Source organism: Cynocephalus volans, chromosome 6 (assembly GCF_027409185.1).
Source record: "Cynocephalus volans isolate mCynVol1 chromosome 6, mCynVol1.pri, whole genome shotgun sequence".
Taxonomy (NCBI): Eukaryota; Metazoa; Chordata; class Mammalia; order Dermoptera; family Cynocephalidae; genus Cynocephalus; species Cynocephalus volans.
The window spans coordinates 17,452,754-17,469,757 of NC_084465.1; the positions used below are offsets into that span (position 1 = coordinate 17,452,754).

General features: G+C 42.6%; 2 protein-coding genes and 1 pseudogene across 5 annotated transcripts in view; 1 reads left to right on the forward strand and 2 right to left on the reverse strand.

Annotated features, from left to right (window-relative positions):
• Positions 1-17,004, forward strand: part of HIPK2 (homeodomain interacting protein kinase 2) — a 188,589-nt gene that overhangs the window by 129,360 nt on the left and 42,225 nt on the right. For 2 of the 4 annotated variants that reach the window (XM_063099934.1, XM_063099935.1), the window contains exons 7-9: positions 4,709-4,871; positions 10,926-11,133; positions 12,122-12,243. In XM_063099934.1, coding sequence (XP_062956004.1) covers positions 4,709-4,871; positions 10,926-11,133; positions 12,122-12,243 — 493 coding nt within the window. The remainder of the gene's footprint in view (positions 1-4,708; positions 4,872-10,925; positions 11,134-12,121; positions 12,244-17,004) is intronic. The other 2 variants (XM_063099936.1, XM_063099937.1) reach the window with 1 other exon arrangement.
• Positions 14,750-14,965, reverse strand: LOC134380260 (phosphatidylinositol N-acetylglucosaminyltransferase subunit Y-like). The gene has a single exon (XM_063099938.1). It carries the CDS (start codon positions 14,963-14,965, stop codon positions 14,750-14,752), a length of 216 nt encoding a protein of 71 aa, XP_062956008.1.
• LOC134380259 (protein preY, mitochondrial-like) lies at positions 15,034-15,393 on the reverse strand (annotated as a pseudogene).

The following is a 17,004-nucleotide window of genomic DNA, read 5'->3' on the forward strand; positions in this document are numbered from 1 at the left end:
CACTACTGGGCTATGGCTGTCATTGTAGCTGAAAGCAGCCATAGTTGCAAAATGTAAACAGATGAGTGAGGCTGCATTCCAATAAAACATTTATAAAGACAGGGGTGGCTGGATTGGCCCCCGGGCCGCAGTTTGCTGTATGCCAAAAAGGAGGGAACAGTGGAGCACAGGAGAGCATGGGGCTGGATTAACCAGATCTGGTATCGGTGCATGAAGGTGGTAGCCCAAACAGCGCAGTGCCCATAGAGCAAAACCTGTTTCAGTGCCACAGGTTTCTCCCAGAACCATCCTGGAGTGGACTCAGGCTAGTTTGGAGTTGGATTTGTTCATTTCTTCACCGTGCTGGGCCAGATGTTGGGGTACAGTCATGAGCAGAGTAGGTGGTGCCCCTGCCTGCAGGCACTTACAGTCTGTAGGAGAGAGAGAGAGGTGTAAAACAAGCGATGCCCAAATCACCAGGATATTATGAGGAAAAGCATGGCGTGTGATGAGCCTGCAGCAGGGGCTCCTCACTTGGGGCAGGCCATGGAAGCCCTTGAGGAAGGGACCTCTGAAGGATGAGGAAGAAGTTGGGCGTGAGCAAACAGCATGTGGCCTATGTGGAGACTCCAGCAAGGGCAGGGCCACACACCAGACCTGGGGGATCGAGGGAGACAATGAGGCGACGGGTCAGCGAGGGGAAAGCCATACATGTTGAGGATTAGGGTCTTTATCCAAAGAGCAACGGGAAGTCTTTAAAGGATTTTTAAGCAGGGGAATGAATGGCTGGTTAGATAAGTGCTGAACAAAGATTTATCTGCTGCCGCACAAGTACAATGAGTCTGGCAAAAAATGTCCATCAGAGTTAGCAACTCAGATGTTGTTGATAATTTAGTGACAGCTGTTTCAGTGGAGTGGTAGGAGCGGAAAGCAGTTTAGCAGGTTGAAACCAAGTGAAAGGAAAAGAAACAGGTAGCAACCTTTCAAGGAGGAGGCTGTGAAAGAGAGGGAAGAAACAGAGGGGTGACTGGGGAGGGCCAAGGGGGGATTGTTTGTAAGACAGAGGAGACCTGAGCAATTGTAATGCCGATGGGAAGAATCTGCCAGCAGGTGAGAGGCTGAAGATAAAGGATGCTCAGGGTAAGTTTCCTGAGATGGTGGGAGGGGCCAGCATTCACAGCACACTGGAAGGATAGACAGACGAGAGGCGCATAGACGTTGGCAGGTGTGCTGGATTAGTGAGGGAAAGTTGAGAGGTTCCTGTCAGACAACTTCTGTCTTCTCAGAAGTAGGCGACGAGGTTCTAAGTTGAGAACAAGGTTGTTGGTGGTTTAAGAAGGATAGAAAGTTTAAGTAGCTGGAGCAGAAGGTGACAGAGCACAATGACCAGAGAAATCTGGTAGACCTGTGGAGCACTGAGGCTGGACATGAACAGTTTAGTGTAACTGATCTCCCAGGTGAACGCATGGAGAAAACAGATAGTTGGGTTTTTCCAGGTTGTATTTTTGCCACACCAATAAGAGAAAAAGACAGAATGACAAGGAAGTTGATGATGCTGGCAATAGAGTAATTGTAATCCAAAATGATGGCTACTGGAGGCTTAACTGAAAGGGAAAGGAGGTGAGGATGGGAGGATCCACATGAACTAGGTGTTCTGGTCGACTCAAAGAACAGTCGTCACAGTAATAGCTGAACGAGCCAGATGGGAGGAGAATGTGGCCAGGGGAACAGGATGCGTGAATTTGTGGTTTAGGGGAAGTAGAGCAGTTTCAGGTTTGGCAGTCCAGGGAGTGGGTGTTGGAACTGAGGACAAGGTCACTGGAGATGAGAAGTAACTGAGAAGCCAGGGTGTTGGACAAATAATCCGTGTGACCACTGAAGTCTTCCTGGGAAGGCAGAGAATGGCTTGGAGAGGAAGACTGATCTAGTGGCACAGGCCTCAGTGAATGAGGGGAGAGAAAAGGAGGTTGTTGGTGAGTGGGAGGGTTATGGGGAGTATCACTTCAGCCTCTCAACCCAGAGGTCCTTGGGACATGGAAGAATAAATAATCACATTACTACATGTCTGCAGAGGAAGCAGTGTTCTCAAGAGAGCAACAGATTCTAAAAGGATCAGGAGGGAAAGGGAGTACCTTGAGAAGATCCTGGAGATAAGAAAGGTTCACAGATTGCAGTTGGCCCTGCCATGGCCAGAATCAGATTGGGCTGAGTCTCAAGGCTGACCTAATCTTAACCAGTTTACAAGAAGTGAGTGGGTGCACCTACCATGGGGTCCTTCCTGTGTTTCAGTGCTGTTCCTCAGCAGTCGATGAAGCAAGCCAAATTACCTTGCAGCAACCATACAGTGCCATGTTTGAAACAACCAAACTCCAGTACAAAGAAGGAATTTGGACCCATCCCTTTCAAACTCTATGGGATTTGTCCTGTTTCCAAGTGTGGTAGGAGGTGTTGATCTGTACACAAGAAGAAAGGCAAACTTGCTGATTTACTGGATAGGGCTCCCATAAGATCATTCTTTTTTATATTCAGGGGTAAAGTGGGATGATTAAGAAATAAATATGGATGGGAGACTGGGGACAAGGATGCTCTCTAGAGAGCTCCTCTTAGACACCTGCACTAAGTCAGTGAGACAGTCACCCCCACAAAGCCAAGGCTTGGCTGAAGTACCTCAGGGCCCTGTCCAACTCTAGGTTCTGTAAGGAAGCATCAATAGAATGCTTCACTGTGCTTAGTCACATTGAGACTGTGAGCATCAGCAGCAAATCAGAACTTGATGTGGGGCCCAAGAGGAACACTGACCATTTAGAACTCAGAAAATAGGCTAAAAAGGAAAAGTGGGTCTTTGAGAGTACCTGGGCTTACCTGAGAATAGGTGTACTCCCTAAGGGTCCCTAGAACTTGCTGGGAAGACCATGGAGAACTCCAGGGTGAGAGTAAACCTCCAGGCCCACCCTGCTGTAGACCCCCACCCTTGGAGCTGAGCCACAGCTGCCCCAACATCTGGATTACTAGGTGAAAGAGACCCCACTCATTTCTCCACATGAGGACTCTGGTGCACAAATTCTTTAAATACCAATTTTCTTGTAAACTAACCCAAAGTGAAAGTACTTGCCTCTTCCTGAAACTCAAAACTTAAACCATTTCAGTTAGAAAATTCTGAAAGAGTCTCAAAACGTTGTATTGAATTGTCACAAAACCATTGAATGCTTTAGATACATTCCAAAAAGAATACAAAAGGCATTGTTTTATGCCTCAGCCTCCACGTGAAAGCACTTGGCAGTGTACTTGGTACTTAGTAGAAGCTCAAAACACATTGGCATTACCAGCATTACTAGTATTTTTAGTGATTAGTTCCCATAAAATGTTTTCTCTCCAGGGATACCAGTCAGTAAATATTGTACATTATATGGCCACACTAAATGAACTTAGTCATTGACCTAAAAAGAAGTAGGATTCTCTAAGTTATGTCTAAATCAGTTGTTTGAAACTTGGAATACATCTTTCATGGAAAGAATATTTTGGGATAACACACAAATACCTGCTTAGCTCAAAACATAGCATCCCTGTGGTATGCAGAAATAGTAGAAAACAATTATTTATATTCAGTTGTTACGTTATTCATAACTAAAATAGACATTTTAAATTGAAGATTAAATGGGATTTTATTATCTTGAATATTAGCATTCGAGGAAAAGTGAGTTTGATTAGAAGAAGACACAAAAGTGAATAAGAAGCAATGTGTACATTCCAAAGGACACCTGATGGTGGATTTTCAAGAACTTGAACGGTCAAGGCCTCTTGTGGCTTTTCTTTCCCTTGATGCTGATGTCAGCACTACTCTTATTTACTTTTGTTATTAGGGTTTTGTTTTGAATTACAAATGCAATGGAGGAAGAAAAGGAGGGAAAGAATTCTATTTCATGTAACTGGGCAAGAACTAGAAAAAAATGAAGAATAAAGGAAGCTTTAAAAAAGATGTGTGTGTATATGTGAAAACGGCCAGTAATTACCCATCCTTGGCAAATTACCCATCCTCCATAGGCTTCGTCCTTTCTCATACAATAGGAACAACCTCTATCTTGTGGAAGCTGTAGCACTGAGTGAGAGGTTGCACACACCCACCACTGCTCTCAGTAAATGTTAGCCACCGTTATTAATCACTAGTAGCATTACTGTTTTCATTACATGCGCAATTCCAGTGGCAAGAATGTGGCAATGCCTTCGTGATACTGGGTTGGAGAGTTCCTTGGCCGTCCCCTAGATGGTGGTGGTGACCCAGGGTGGCTGGAAAGGATGAAGGTGGAGGCAGGTGGTAAGTTGCTATCTAAAGTTCCCAATCAGAGAGCTCAGACGTTTGTTTATGGGCCAGAAACCACACTGAAAGTTGAGGATTAGCAGAGATGGTGTAGGCGGGTCAGCTATGTGAGGGAAAGGCAGTGAGAGCAGTCAGGTCTGCTGTGATATATAGAACCTTCACCCAGCCAGGATGGGGAGAAAGGGTAGTAGAACAGTGGGGGAAATTCGTCTAAATAACGTTGACTGATGTAAATGCACAGACTTTGCACAAGAAATACAGGAAATTTAAGCGTGAAGTTAAGTTTCCCTGGTTGTCTTATATACTACATTAACCATTCTCCCCTTTTCTCTCTCCATTTTCTCCCCTTTATCCCACATTATCCTCTTCCCTTTGCCTTATGTCTCTATCTGCCTCTGCCTTTTGCGCGAATAGTGTCAAATCATGTTTCCAGAACATGGAAATTTGCAAGCGTCGGGTGAATATGTATGACACGGTGAACCAGAGCAAAACCCCTTTCATCACACACGTGGCCCCCAGCACATCTACCAACCTGACCATGACCTTTAACAACCAGCTGACCACTGTCCACAACCAGGTAAGTGGGAGGGAGAGGGGAAAGGCAGGTAGATCTGCACGCTCTGAGCATCAGGATTCATGTTTTCCCACCAAACCCAATAAGGAGACAAAATTCCTTTGGTGTCATATTAGATTATATAAGAAAGTATTTGCTTCCAAGGTTATTTCCTTTGAGAGACCCAGGCACTCTTTGTATTGACTACTTGCGCCATTGAAAAGTCCCAGAAAAAACTCATGGAGGAAGTTGTTTCTAAGATGGTACCTTTTACTGCTTTCTTCTGTCCTGATGTGGGAACAGGGTAAAGGAGATACTGTGATCCTTTATACCTGATATCTACCTAGTAAAGAATTCTAGAACTGGCAGGGACTCAGGTAATCATCTAGTTCAGGCCCCTCCCCTCATCCCCACACTGCTGGGTCCACATGATCTCTCTTCAGGGCAGATAAAACTTCTTTTTTCCCAGACATGGGGAAACAGTTTATCAGTCTGTCATCAGAATACCATCAGCTGGAACTAAAAGGGACCAGGAAACTCAGATTTCTCTTCCCACAGATTTCCAGCCTTTTGTAGAAAACTGGCAGAAGCCAGAAGCTAATACACTGCTTAAAACATGGATGACACCCAGGAAATATTTATTGAATGAATAATCTCCAAGTCCTAGCTCAGACTGCCTCTAGTATCTAAGAGACTTTTCCTTTTACTCCTATCTTGCTGGTTCCCCCAAAGAAGTGTCCCTAGATTTTTCAGTCTTAACATCAATCTGTAATGACAGCAACCCCCTGTATGTGTGCACACACATACACACTCCTCCAGAGGAGAGGAATGTATGTTTAAACCTGAAGTGTGCATACTTTCACCTGGCCATCGACTCTTTTTTGACAGTCTCCTCCTGTCACTAAAGAGTCCCTGACCCCTGCTTTTCAGTCACTCCCCCCACCCATTCTGTTTTCCCGGGCCATTCCTGTGGCACGTTGGGTTGCTAAGGCCTAGCTTTATTTCCCAGGCTGTCATCTCTCCCTCTGCCCAAACTCTAGGAACGACCACTTGGAATCTGCTGCCCCCTGGGGGCCATTAGTGTTCTCAAAGATCTCCTTACAGTGAAGAGCCAATGCTCTCTAATGCTTAGAGGCCAAAGAAACAAACATTCCCGCCCAGCCCCTAGCCCAGCCCTAAGGCTGAGGCATCCACAGCCAGACATGTGAGCTTCCTGACAAAATATCATCATCGTTTTGTTCATTACCTCCTTGAAGTGGTATGTTTTTCCCACAGTCCTCATGGGACAACTGATCTTAACTCTCTAACTCCAAACTGCCTATCCTCATCTGCCATCTGTCCACCTCATCCAATGTCAAAGCATTCTAAGAGACAGTGGGGGAGATAGTCCTCAGATGTGCACAGTATGTCAGGTTGAGTGTCCCCATCAGGCCATCCTTTCCATGGATGTCTCTCTACTAGGCTGGAGAGCTATGGTCCTGGGGTCCCTGACCATACGAGAGGAGGCCACCTCCATCTTACTCACGATGTGACAGGCAGCACATCTATTCCAAAGAGTGTATCAGAGACTTTGCAAAACTAAAAGGCTTCTCATCAAAAAGGCAGCTGTTGAATAAGAACACCCCTCTTCCCCACATAGCACTGAGACCATCCAAATCTGGCTCGGGACTGGAGTAGAGAAGTGACTGGTAATTTAGTACAGTGCTTGAGCCAGAGTATCAGGTAAGGGAAAATGACATCCTACAAAAGCGAGGGGTCCGAAAACAGGATCTCCGTCTTCTGGCAATGGATTCTACTATACCCTACTTTTGAATACCCCGGAAAAAAAGAATTACTCAGGATATGCCTAGGCTTAAACACTAAGGCATGCTTTCTCTCCTCTGATAATGTTATTAAATAATAACATTAGTAATAGCTGACATTTATTGAACATTTGTAAACGTCATAACTCTTAATCCTCCCAGCAACATTGTGAGAGAGGTATTATTATTATCATTCCCATGTTAGAGGAAGAGAGTGAAGCACAGAGCAATCAATTCTCATACCCAAGGCTACTCTTAATTCATGAGAGATGGGCTTTGGCTTTGAACCAGCAATCTGGCTTCAGAATCTGGACTCTTAAAATACACACACAGCACCAGATGTGTCTTATGGAGGTCTTTAAATGCCTTTCTTAGATGGTGTCTGCTCTTTAAATCCAGCAATACTTCATTTGTTCATTAGTGGTTCTGGTAGCTTGCTTTCTACATGAGCTCCTTGGAGTTGTTTGCCCATTTGGATATTTAGAAGCAATAACACATATCCATAGTTTTATGTTAGAAGTAGAAGGACATTAAACTATATAAATCATTACCTGCTGCCCTTAACATATATCCAGTAGACTAACCAAAGGACCTTTTTCCAAATGGTCACTAATCTATAATCCTTTCTGTCTCAAGGAAGCTGACTTCTTCTACTTTCTAAAACTTTTAGGTTGCACAATTAGTAATATTGAATAAAGAGTCCTCTCTTGGGTATTCCTTGTTTAATCCTGTGGATCAGACACTTCTTTAACATTTCCATGGTATTCTATTATTTGGACCTAGCCTTCTACCAAGAATTTTAATTTGGGTTTATAGGCCAAGCTCAGATCCCTTTCTTCTGGATGTAAAAACTATTTAAACATCTGCTACAGCTGCTTCCAGGAATCACTTCTTCCATTTTTGGAAAACCAATGTTACTAAAAACTTGCCCTTTCATATTATTTCTATTTGTCAGCTGCAACAGCTCTTACCAGTTCTCTCTATGCTCCTCTCTAGTAGGTGATAGGCTAGTTTCCTTTCTAAGAACTATGGAGTATGTAGAGAAGTAGAAAACTTTGTCACTCTCACATTGCTTCTTCAGCTGATCCTTAAGCAGGATTAGAAACTGACGGGCCGGCCCGTGGCTCACTCGGGAGAGTGCGGTGCTGATAACACCAAGGCCCCGGGTTCGGATCCCATATACAGATGGCCGGTTCGCTCACTGGCTGAGCGTGGTGCTGACAACACCAAGTCAAGGGTTAAGATCCCCTTACCGGTCATCTTTTAAAAAAAAAAAAAAAAAACTGAGGACAACCATCTACCTGTCTAATGGTCACAATGGAGGCTGGGGCCCATATCAGGACACAAGTTCCATTTGTCCTTGAGTCTACAGAGAGCTGGAAGGTTCAACCTCTCAGGGAGCTCGTGGTCTCCCTGGTGAGTCAGGCCATAAGCAAAAATAGATAAATCAAAATAAGAATAGCATGAATTAAGGACCAGGTAAAACAAACAGACTGTGTTACAGAATCGAGAGGAAGGAGAAACCACTGCAGGCTGGAGTAAAACACCAGTAAGACACAGCCTCTCCCTTCCAAGGAGACTTCAGTCTAGAGAGAATAACTACTGTAAGGCAGACTGTGACAAGAGCTGGGCCAGAGGCTAAACTGTACTATGTGAGAGCAAAAAAAAAGGAACAATTCATTTCCATTGATGGTGTCAGGAAGGGTTTCACTGTGGAGCACATGGGACCCAGGCTAGGCCTTGGGACACAGAGGCTAGGAGAGAATGCTGTGGGCCAAAAGCTTTGTGTGAGATGAAAGGCCTATGCACACAGGAAGCTGGGTAAACAATGAGAAGATTAATCTGCCTGGTGCCAACAGCTGGAGAGCAGAGGGAGATACATTTAGAAAGGAAGGTTAGCCAAACAGTGGAAAACCAGCAGTGCCAGACCAAGGTGCATATGCTATGTTCATTAGGCAACCACTGGGAATTTTTGAGCAGGGATGCTGATATGCACAAAGTAGTATTTTGGAAAGAGTGATCTAGCCCCTGTGCCCAAGAAGAATTGGAGGAGGAGAAAGAGAGGTCAGAACATCACTAGTCAGGGCCTTACAGGTCCCAGGCAGCAAGAAGTAGCAAATGTCCTGAGTTCCAGGGACATTTGGAAGGAAGAAACAGTAGGAGCAGTGACTGACCAGAACGTGGAATAGCTGAGGACTAGCTTGGGAACCTAGAGGATATTAGTGCCAGGGCCCAGGCCCCACACAGGGAAACCCACAAGTGCTAAGGCCTGAGGAGAGTCTGGACTTCACACTGTAGTATCAGAGCAGACAGTGGGAAGCCTCCAGAAGAGGTGGTGGTATGGGGAAGACAGAGGAAGTACAAGTCGTGTTATCAGTAACAAACACAGATGCTGACTCCCACTTGAGTGCACACACACTACCTAGAGCTGACCATATGATGCTGCCAAAACACACACATTTTAAAATATGTATCTTAAAGTCAAGGGTTTGTATCCCTGTACTGGCCAGCCACCATAAAAAATTTAAAAAATAAAATATGTATCTTAAAACCCAAACATGTAAGCCACATAATTTAATGATTATTTTCAAACAAATTAATTTGCTTTGCACTGAAATTCAGCACAAAATCTTTCTAAGTATAAAGACAAATGTAAAATGAGACTTTGTCCTTTTTATTTGGCACATACCCTACTTGAAATTCTATTTGTGTGTGTGTCCAAGATATCCTTGTGGCTCTTTCCTTATTCTTTTTTTTTTTTTTTTTTTTTTTTTTTAAAAAAAGATGACCGGTAAGGGGATCTCAACCCTTAGCTTGGTTTTGTCAGCACCACACTCAGCCAGTGAGCTAACCGGCCATCCCTATATGGGATCTGAACCTGTGGCCTTGGTGTTATCAGCACCACACTCTCCCGAGTGAGCCACGGGCCGGCCCTTCAGGCAAAGTCTCCTGTAGACAATGTTGAATTTGAAGCCGTTGGTAACCTCCACCTACCTTGCTAAAGGATCAGTATAAAGAAGACTAAGATGGGGAGAAGCTGGAGAATTCCCAACGTAGACTTTATTTTCCTTCTGTAGCCTTGCTTCACATGAAGCTCAATCTCAAATGATGTCTCTCTTTCTGAAAGAAAAAGGAGAGAGGACAATTTCGATGGCTTGTACTTGTCAACCCATCTCCATTTCTTTTTATTTATTTATTTATTTATTTTTTAAAAAGATGACAGGTAAGGGGATTTTAACCCTTAATTGGTGTTGTCAGCACCACACTCTCCGAAGCGAGCTAACCGGCCATCCCTATACAGGGATCCAAACCCGTGACCTTGGTGTTATCAACACCACACTCTCCCAAGTGAGCTACGGGCCAGCCCAAACCCATCTCCATTTAAATTCTCTTGATTCACTAGCATCTTTTCTCTGTGCAAGTGAAGACCAGCATAAGTGCACGGAACTCAGACAAGAACCCCCAGTCTCAGCGTGTCCCTCTCCCTCTCTGTGTTTCTACCACATCTCTTTGCAGTAGCTATGCTCTGCAGCCATATAAGGGTATCTGCAAACAGTACTACCCTTAGACCTGAGCAGCAGGGCCTCTTCCCAGGCCCTGCTCTGGCTCTCCTCCTGGTATATAGGCCTCCATGCCAAGTCCTGGGTACCTGGGACCCTGGGCCTTTAAGGCCCTTAGGAGCCTCTTCCTTGATTTGTCCTCCTGAGTGTGGACTAAACAAACAGATCCAAGGAGAAGGGAGTGTGAGCAGAGCTTGGTCATGCAGACTGCACTCAAAGCCCCCCACTTGTGGGATGGAGCTGGGGCAGGGAGAAGAAAGGCAGGGCTCGGCTTTCCCTGGTCACCATCTGCCAGTTCACAGCCCAAGGAATTCAAGAATCCACAGCTCAAACCCAGACTTCCAGGTTGCTGGGAAGGTGTATTTGTCAGAGTGGAAAGGTAGAACATTTTACTGAACAGTTTTCTAGCCTTCCTTTTCAGTATTGAGACAGATGGTGTGCAGGCGTCCGTTTGTGCTCGTCAGGGCCCGACAAATGTAGGAGCAGGCCTGAATGTAAACACCAAAGGTGATTCTGTGTCTCCTGTGGCTTCAGGTGCCTGCTTTTTCCTGAGACTTTCAATTGGATTTCCACTCCTCTCTGTTTTTGCCTTTTTGCTCTTGGTTTTGGTTTGTTGTTCTTTGAGTTCATTTATTTAATTTAGATTCATGTCTCCCAACATAGCCTCTCCCTCATTTTTTATTTTTATTTTTGTTTAATCCCCATCATTCCTTTAGGCTCCCACCTCCACCAGTGCCACTATTTCCTTAGCCAATCCCGAAGTCTCCATACTAAACTACCAATCTACACTCTACCAGCCCTCAGCGGCATCCATGGCTGCAGTGGCCCAGCGGAGCATGCCCCTGCAGACAGGAACTGCCCAGATCTGTGCCCGGCCTGACCCCTTCCAGCAAGCTCTCATCGTGTGTCCTCCCGGCTTCCAAGGTAAGGATGAGCAGATGCAGCCTCTCAGCCTCTTCTTACAGTCTGACCTCTAGGGCTCTGGCACCTGCAGTTTTCTGTCATGCTTTCACGAAGGAAAGCCTTCTTCGTTTCTTTCAATGAGAACACTGGCATCGCTGAGCTTGAGGGCTCCTGTCCTACTGTGGCCAACCTAGAAACAATAGGACTTTGCTTCAGTACCAAGTCAATTTGTTGTTATTCTCACCACCTGCCGGGGATTGTGTCCCTGGCCAGCTGTCCGTAAATAAGCACATTGTTTGTGTTCCCATTGTTATGCTGATGTCAGCTCTTGCTTTTCCTCACATGAAATATCCTCTGTGTGGATCTATAGAAAATTGCCAATCTCTGACAGCCAACATAGTCCCAGTTCACATGAAGAATATAAATCTGTTCGAAAAGTACCTCCCAGTGTCCCCTCCCCAAAATGATTCTTTGGCCATGACCCCAACACTCTTCTCCTGTAGACTCTAAGAAGGTAGAGTTCACCATGTCCTTTGTTATAATTTACACAGAAAGCTCAAGAATATATTTTTGCCAACCCCATGGTGTAAGCATGAGTGTGGTTGCTCAGTTTCAGTCAATGCAATTCCAAATGGACTCATCCATTCTCTCCTCGACACCCCTTGCTTTGACATACAAGAATATATCTGGATGGTCTGAAGCCCTTGTTTTCCTGTTGTAATTTGTCAGCATAATTGTTCCACTTTTGGCCTTATAGACTTATGAATTTGACCTTCTAGCCTTTGAAAGCATTCATTTCAAGGTTTTGGGGGGAGGTTTTTTTGGTTGTGAATTTAAGTTAGAAACTAAATGAGAAACTTCCCAAGGAGCAGGCAATACCTGGTTGTTGGGTGGGGATTGATGCAAAGAGGAGTTAAAAGATGACCCAGCTGCTAATAAGGGTCTCTTCATGTGGCTGTTTCCAGTCACTCAGCTAACACCTCTCTCCCTCCGCCATTGTCTGGCACAGGCTTGCAGGCCTCCCCCTCTAAGCATGCCGGCTATTCAGTGCGGATGGAAAATGCAGTTCCCATCGTCACTCAAGCCCCAGGAGCGCAGCCTCTTCAGATCCAACCAGGTCTGCTTGCCCAGGTAATTCTTTCTACTTTATTATTACTGGTATTACCATTATCCATGTTAATGGTGCTCACAAAAGAGATATATCTCCACTAACCCCCTCCCTAGTAATGAGTTAGGTGCTTTCAGTCACTGGAATATACCTGTAATATTCTAAATGATCCCCAAGTGAATTACCTTCCTAAGTATCTGCTTACAATTCCAAAAAGAAATTTAGATACAGAGAGTCTGGGGAAAATATTATAATTATATCTTTGTAATGCAAATTAATCTGGAAGGCCTAGGTTTTAATCTTACTCTGCTAGTAAGTCTATGACCTGAGGCAAGTCAGTTAACATCTCCTTGCCTCAAATTTCTTTCTTATAAAATAGAAATGATTTTTTTAGAGCCAAAAGAAGCCTTGGAGATTACCTCCTCATTTTATAGTTGAAAAACCATATAGGGACTGTGATGATGAAAAACGGTTGAAAATTTCTAAAGTTTCTAAAATAGTGTTATGCAAATTTAAGATGACAGTACTGATGCACTGATAATAGTAATCAACCCTTAATGACACTTGAACGGTAATAACAAATACATCATCATAAAGTACCAGGCACTCTACAGTTGTTAATTGATTTAATCTGCACAACAATACAGTAAGGTTTCTCTCCATTTGACAAGTAGGGAAACTGAAACACAATAATTTGCTCAAAGTCACATAGCAATTACGTGACAGAACCAGGACACAAACCCAAGAAGTCTGACACCATCATCTGTAGTTTAACCACCATGCTATACAACTTCTGTATAATCATTTTTATCGTTGGGCATCAAGGACAGCTTGACCTAAATGTTGTTAGTTTAGAAGCACCTTCATTTTTAAATAAGGTAGGTTCCCAAAGGCTTTTCCCAAAGTCTTCCCAAAGACATTTTATTTATGGTGTCTTGTTAAACAGATGTAGTTTTTTGTTGTTGTTGTTGTTGTTTTAATTTTTATGTGTAGTCAAATTGCATAGGTCTGTTCTGGGCTCTCTTCTATTCCACTGGCCTCTCTAATAGCCTATTGTCTGAACCATTATAACCTTTTTTTTTTTTTTTTTCACTTTCATTCTATAGCTTTATTGAGATATAATTTTTTTTAAATTTAATGTTTAGATAGAAAATTATTTTCTCAACATAGAAACAAAGGAAAACATAAGTTTGAAGTCAGTTGATAAGGAATAAATTTAACACTCAAAGATTTACATCCCTAATGCAAAAAGAACTCTTAAAAATGAATTAGAAAAATCTAAGCAGAAATTTGGTGAAGGACATGAGCAGATAAGTCACACACATCAGAGAAATACACGTGCCTAATAAGTACATTCTAAGATGTCACTGTGGGGAGTGGGGTAGGGTAGGGCTAAGGCCCACAGCTCCTGTCTCAAGATCCTGGACAGCTGGGTTTTATTAGTGAGCATTTAGAGATGGAGTCACTGAATACATTTCTCATGTTAATTTCATTTTCTTTGCTCTCTTCCTTCCCACCTCCCAGCATCAAATGTCCCTTTTAGGGAAACAGTTCTCTTGGGGCACCGTGAAGAGGTGCATGGTAGGAGGGAGTGGTTATCACATGCTCCATTGCTTGCCTGGTTGTCCTTTATAACTTTAATATATGTCTTGTATCTGGTAGGGAAAACCTTGTTCCCATAGAGTTCTTCAAATTTACCTCGTCTGTTCTTGTCCCTTCACTTTTCCATATGAATTTTAACATCACTCTTCCATGAGAATTTTAGTTCCAAAAACAAAAAACCTGATTTACATTTATTGGATTGGCATTGAATTTATATTTACTCTAAGGAACAATTGATGTCTTTATAATATTGTCATTTAATCCATGAACATTATATAACTCTATACATTATTTTAATGAAGTTTTTTTGGTTAAAATAATTTCTAAGTACTTTACATTTTTGTTGCTAATAATTTTTTTTTAATGGGAAAGTGTGAACATCTTATTTTATTATTAATGTAAGCATTTGATGCCAAAGAAAATGAAAGGTAATTTTACAAGCTCAGCATTTTTGTAAGTACATGAAATTTCCATTTTATTATAAGGTTTTATATATCACACTAGTTCAAACTCATTTCTCTACAACTATTCCAACATAGCTCCTTTGGAATTATTTCAGTCATCCCTAACGTGTGACTTTACCACAGAGCAAAGAAGCTCAACAAACAAAATTTTACATGACTTTTAGATGAATGGGATAATAGTCATAATGATTTGGGGTGTTAATCTCCAAAGAACTTCACCAAAACGTTTCTTCTGATACAGCAGTTATAAATCAAAACCTTCAAAAAACAAGGGCAGAACAAGAGTACAATAAAAGAATCTTCTGCAGCTTAAGCCTACCATAGTCCTAAGCCTGATATAAGGAAGGCAAAGCATCTTTCCTGCAAACTAAATGGGTCTCCAGTATTTCCCTCTAGTCGAGCTTTCAGGGATCGGTGCCCAGGACATATCGCTAATACACATATGATCTTGACTCTGGTTGCACTAATTATGCCTGAAGAGTTTAATACCCATCCAAGTCCAAAGATGGAAGAACACATACACTGGTATGGTAATCGGCAAGAGCAGACTGTAAAAGCAAAGGCTGGTTGAGCTAGTGCAGCCCTGTGGGAAGTTTTCTTCCACAGAGGCTGAGTAGAACAGTCCTGCTAAAGAGACCAGTGGAATAAGAACAGTCAACGTAGGAAGAGACAGAAACATTCTTCTCCCCCACTTATTACCCACCACCTTGTTTTAAAAGGTATAAAATATTAAGAAAATTTGTTGTATTTTTAAAATTATAATCTAACGCTGCTCCATTTCTTCTTGCTTCTTACTTTGATGTATCATTCTAGCTGCCTGTGGTGTCATATTAGGAATCCCATCAATGATTGGGTAGGCTATTCCCAACTCTTCATTAATCAATTCATTTGTTGATGCTTCGTATCTGAGTGGCTTCTTGGAGAGCGGGCACACCAGGAACTCCAGCAGAGCGGGGTCGAAAGTGCGGGGCGGCTCCTCCGCCCTCTCGCTCCGGTCTGCCAACGGCCGCGACCCCGACGCGTGCAGGCACCTAGGGCGACCTCAGACGGCGGCGCGAGTGTCCCCCGCAGCACTGAGGCGAGCCTGCCGCACGCTCGGCTCAGCATGGTCTGGCAGCCAGCGCCTCCCTGCGCGCTCCGCCAGCCGGGCCAGCGTTCCTCTCTTCCCGCTCGTCCTTTGTTGCTAATAATTTTATTAATTACATTCTTCCTAATTATTTGTCTTTGGTTTATAGGAATATAACTGACTTTGGTCTATTGACTTTGTTATCTCAATCCTTCTAAACTCTGATTAGCTTTCATTATTTCTGTGATTTCTTAAGTTTTTAATGAATTGTGAATTCTTTCAAATGTTCTTTTTGCAGCTATTAGAAAACTTGTGTTCTTTGTTCCCTAATCTGTTAATGTGACAAGTTGCATTAGTAGATTTTGTAATGTTAAACTATCTTTGTATTTATGACAAAAACTTTATTTAATCATGCCATGTTTGATATAATGGTATGCTTTTAATGGATTCAGTTCATAAATACTATAGTTAGCATTTTTGCATCTATGTTCATAATTTCCCTTTCTTATAGAATCCTTTTCTGATTTCAGTACAAAATGTGTTGGATATTATTACCTCCTCTTCTGTTTTCTGGAACAGCTTGTTTGAGGTTGATAGTAACCATTCTTTGTTGCTTTGTTCTTACATCCAGACTGACACTGAGCAAGTGATTACTAACGCCAGTTGATTTATGCCACACAAAATTTTGTCTCATTGAAAGTCTGTAAATAGAGAACCTTCTGTATTTAAAGCCAGCCTTCTATTCCTTCCTCTCTCATCTGTCCTTGTAGCTTCCTTTTGTTTTCATAGTTCAGTAGTGGACAGTTCAGAAAAGACCAAGGTAGATCAAGAAAAGTACAGCTAACTCCATGGGCAAAGAAGTCTGTTCATACTTTATCTGAGTGACGCAAATCCAGACCAGCCTCCCAGTGTTCCTCCTCTGTGAGCCAAAATCTACAGAATTCATCTATGCACTTTAAAGGGTAGTTATAGATCCTTTTTTTGTTTTTGCACACTTAACCCTAGTAAGCCAGGAACCATCCTGGAAAGAAATAATCAGCACCTCTTATTAGCTAAAATAGACATTCTTCATTGTTCAGTTTGGTGGAACGAATAGGCTCAGCCTATTGATTTCAGTCCTTTATTCATAGGAGAGAGCTTTACCTTTTGCTTACTTGAAAAAGAGTTCCTAGAGTGTTATAAATTTCCAAGTGAATTTAGCCTAAAGCCGTAATTGGGAAAGTGAACAGAAAATATATGTACAGTGTTTTTAATTACTACAGTTTTTGTAACAGGGAACTGTTAGAAGCAATTTAAATGTTCATCAATGGGGGATTTGTTAAATAAATTGGTGCACACATAAAATGGAACACCACGTAGCCATTAAAAAGGACATGGTAGACCTATGTGTCTTGACATGCAAAGATTTCTAAGATATATTAGGTAAAAAAATCCTGCACTATCCAGTCTCACATTGTGTCTTTTTGTTTGTTGACTGGTACTTCTTCTCTCTGCTTGTCACTTAATCTGTGCTAGTATATTAGCCTGTTAAGGTGGGACTCTCCTAGATATTTTTAAATGATCCTTTCAAAGGACAAAAATAAGTTAACTTATAAAACTAGTATGGCAGCTATACAAAAGCAATAATTAAATATTCAAACTGAAGCCTTCAT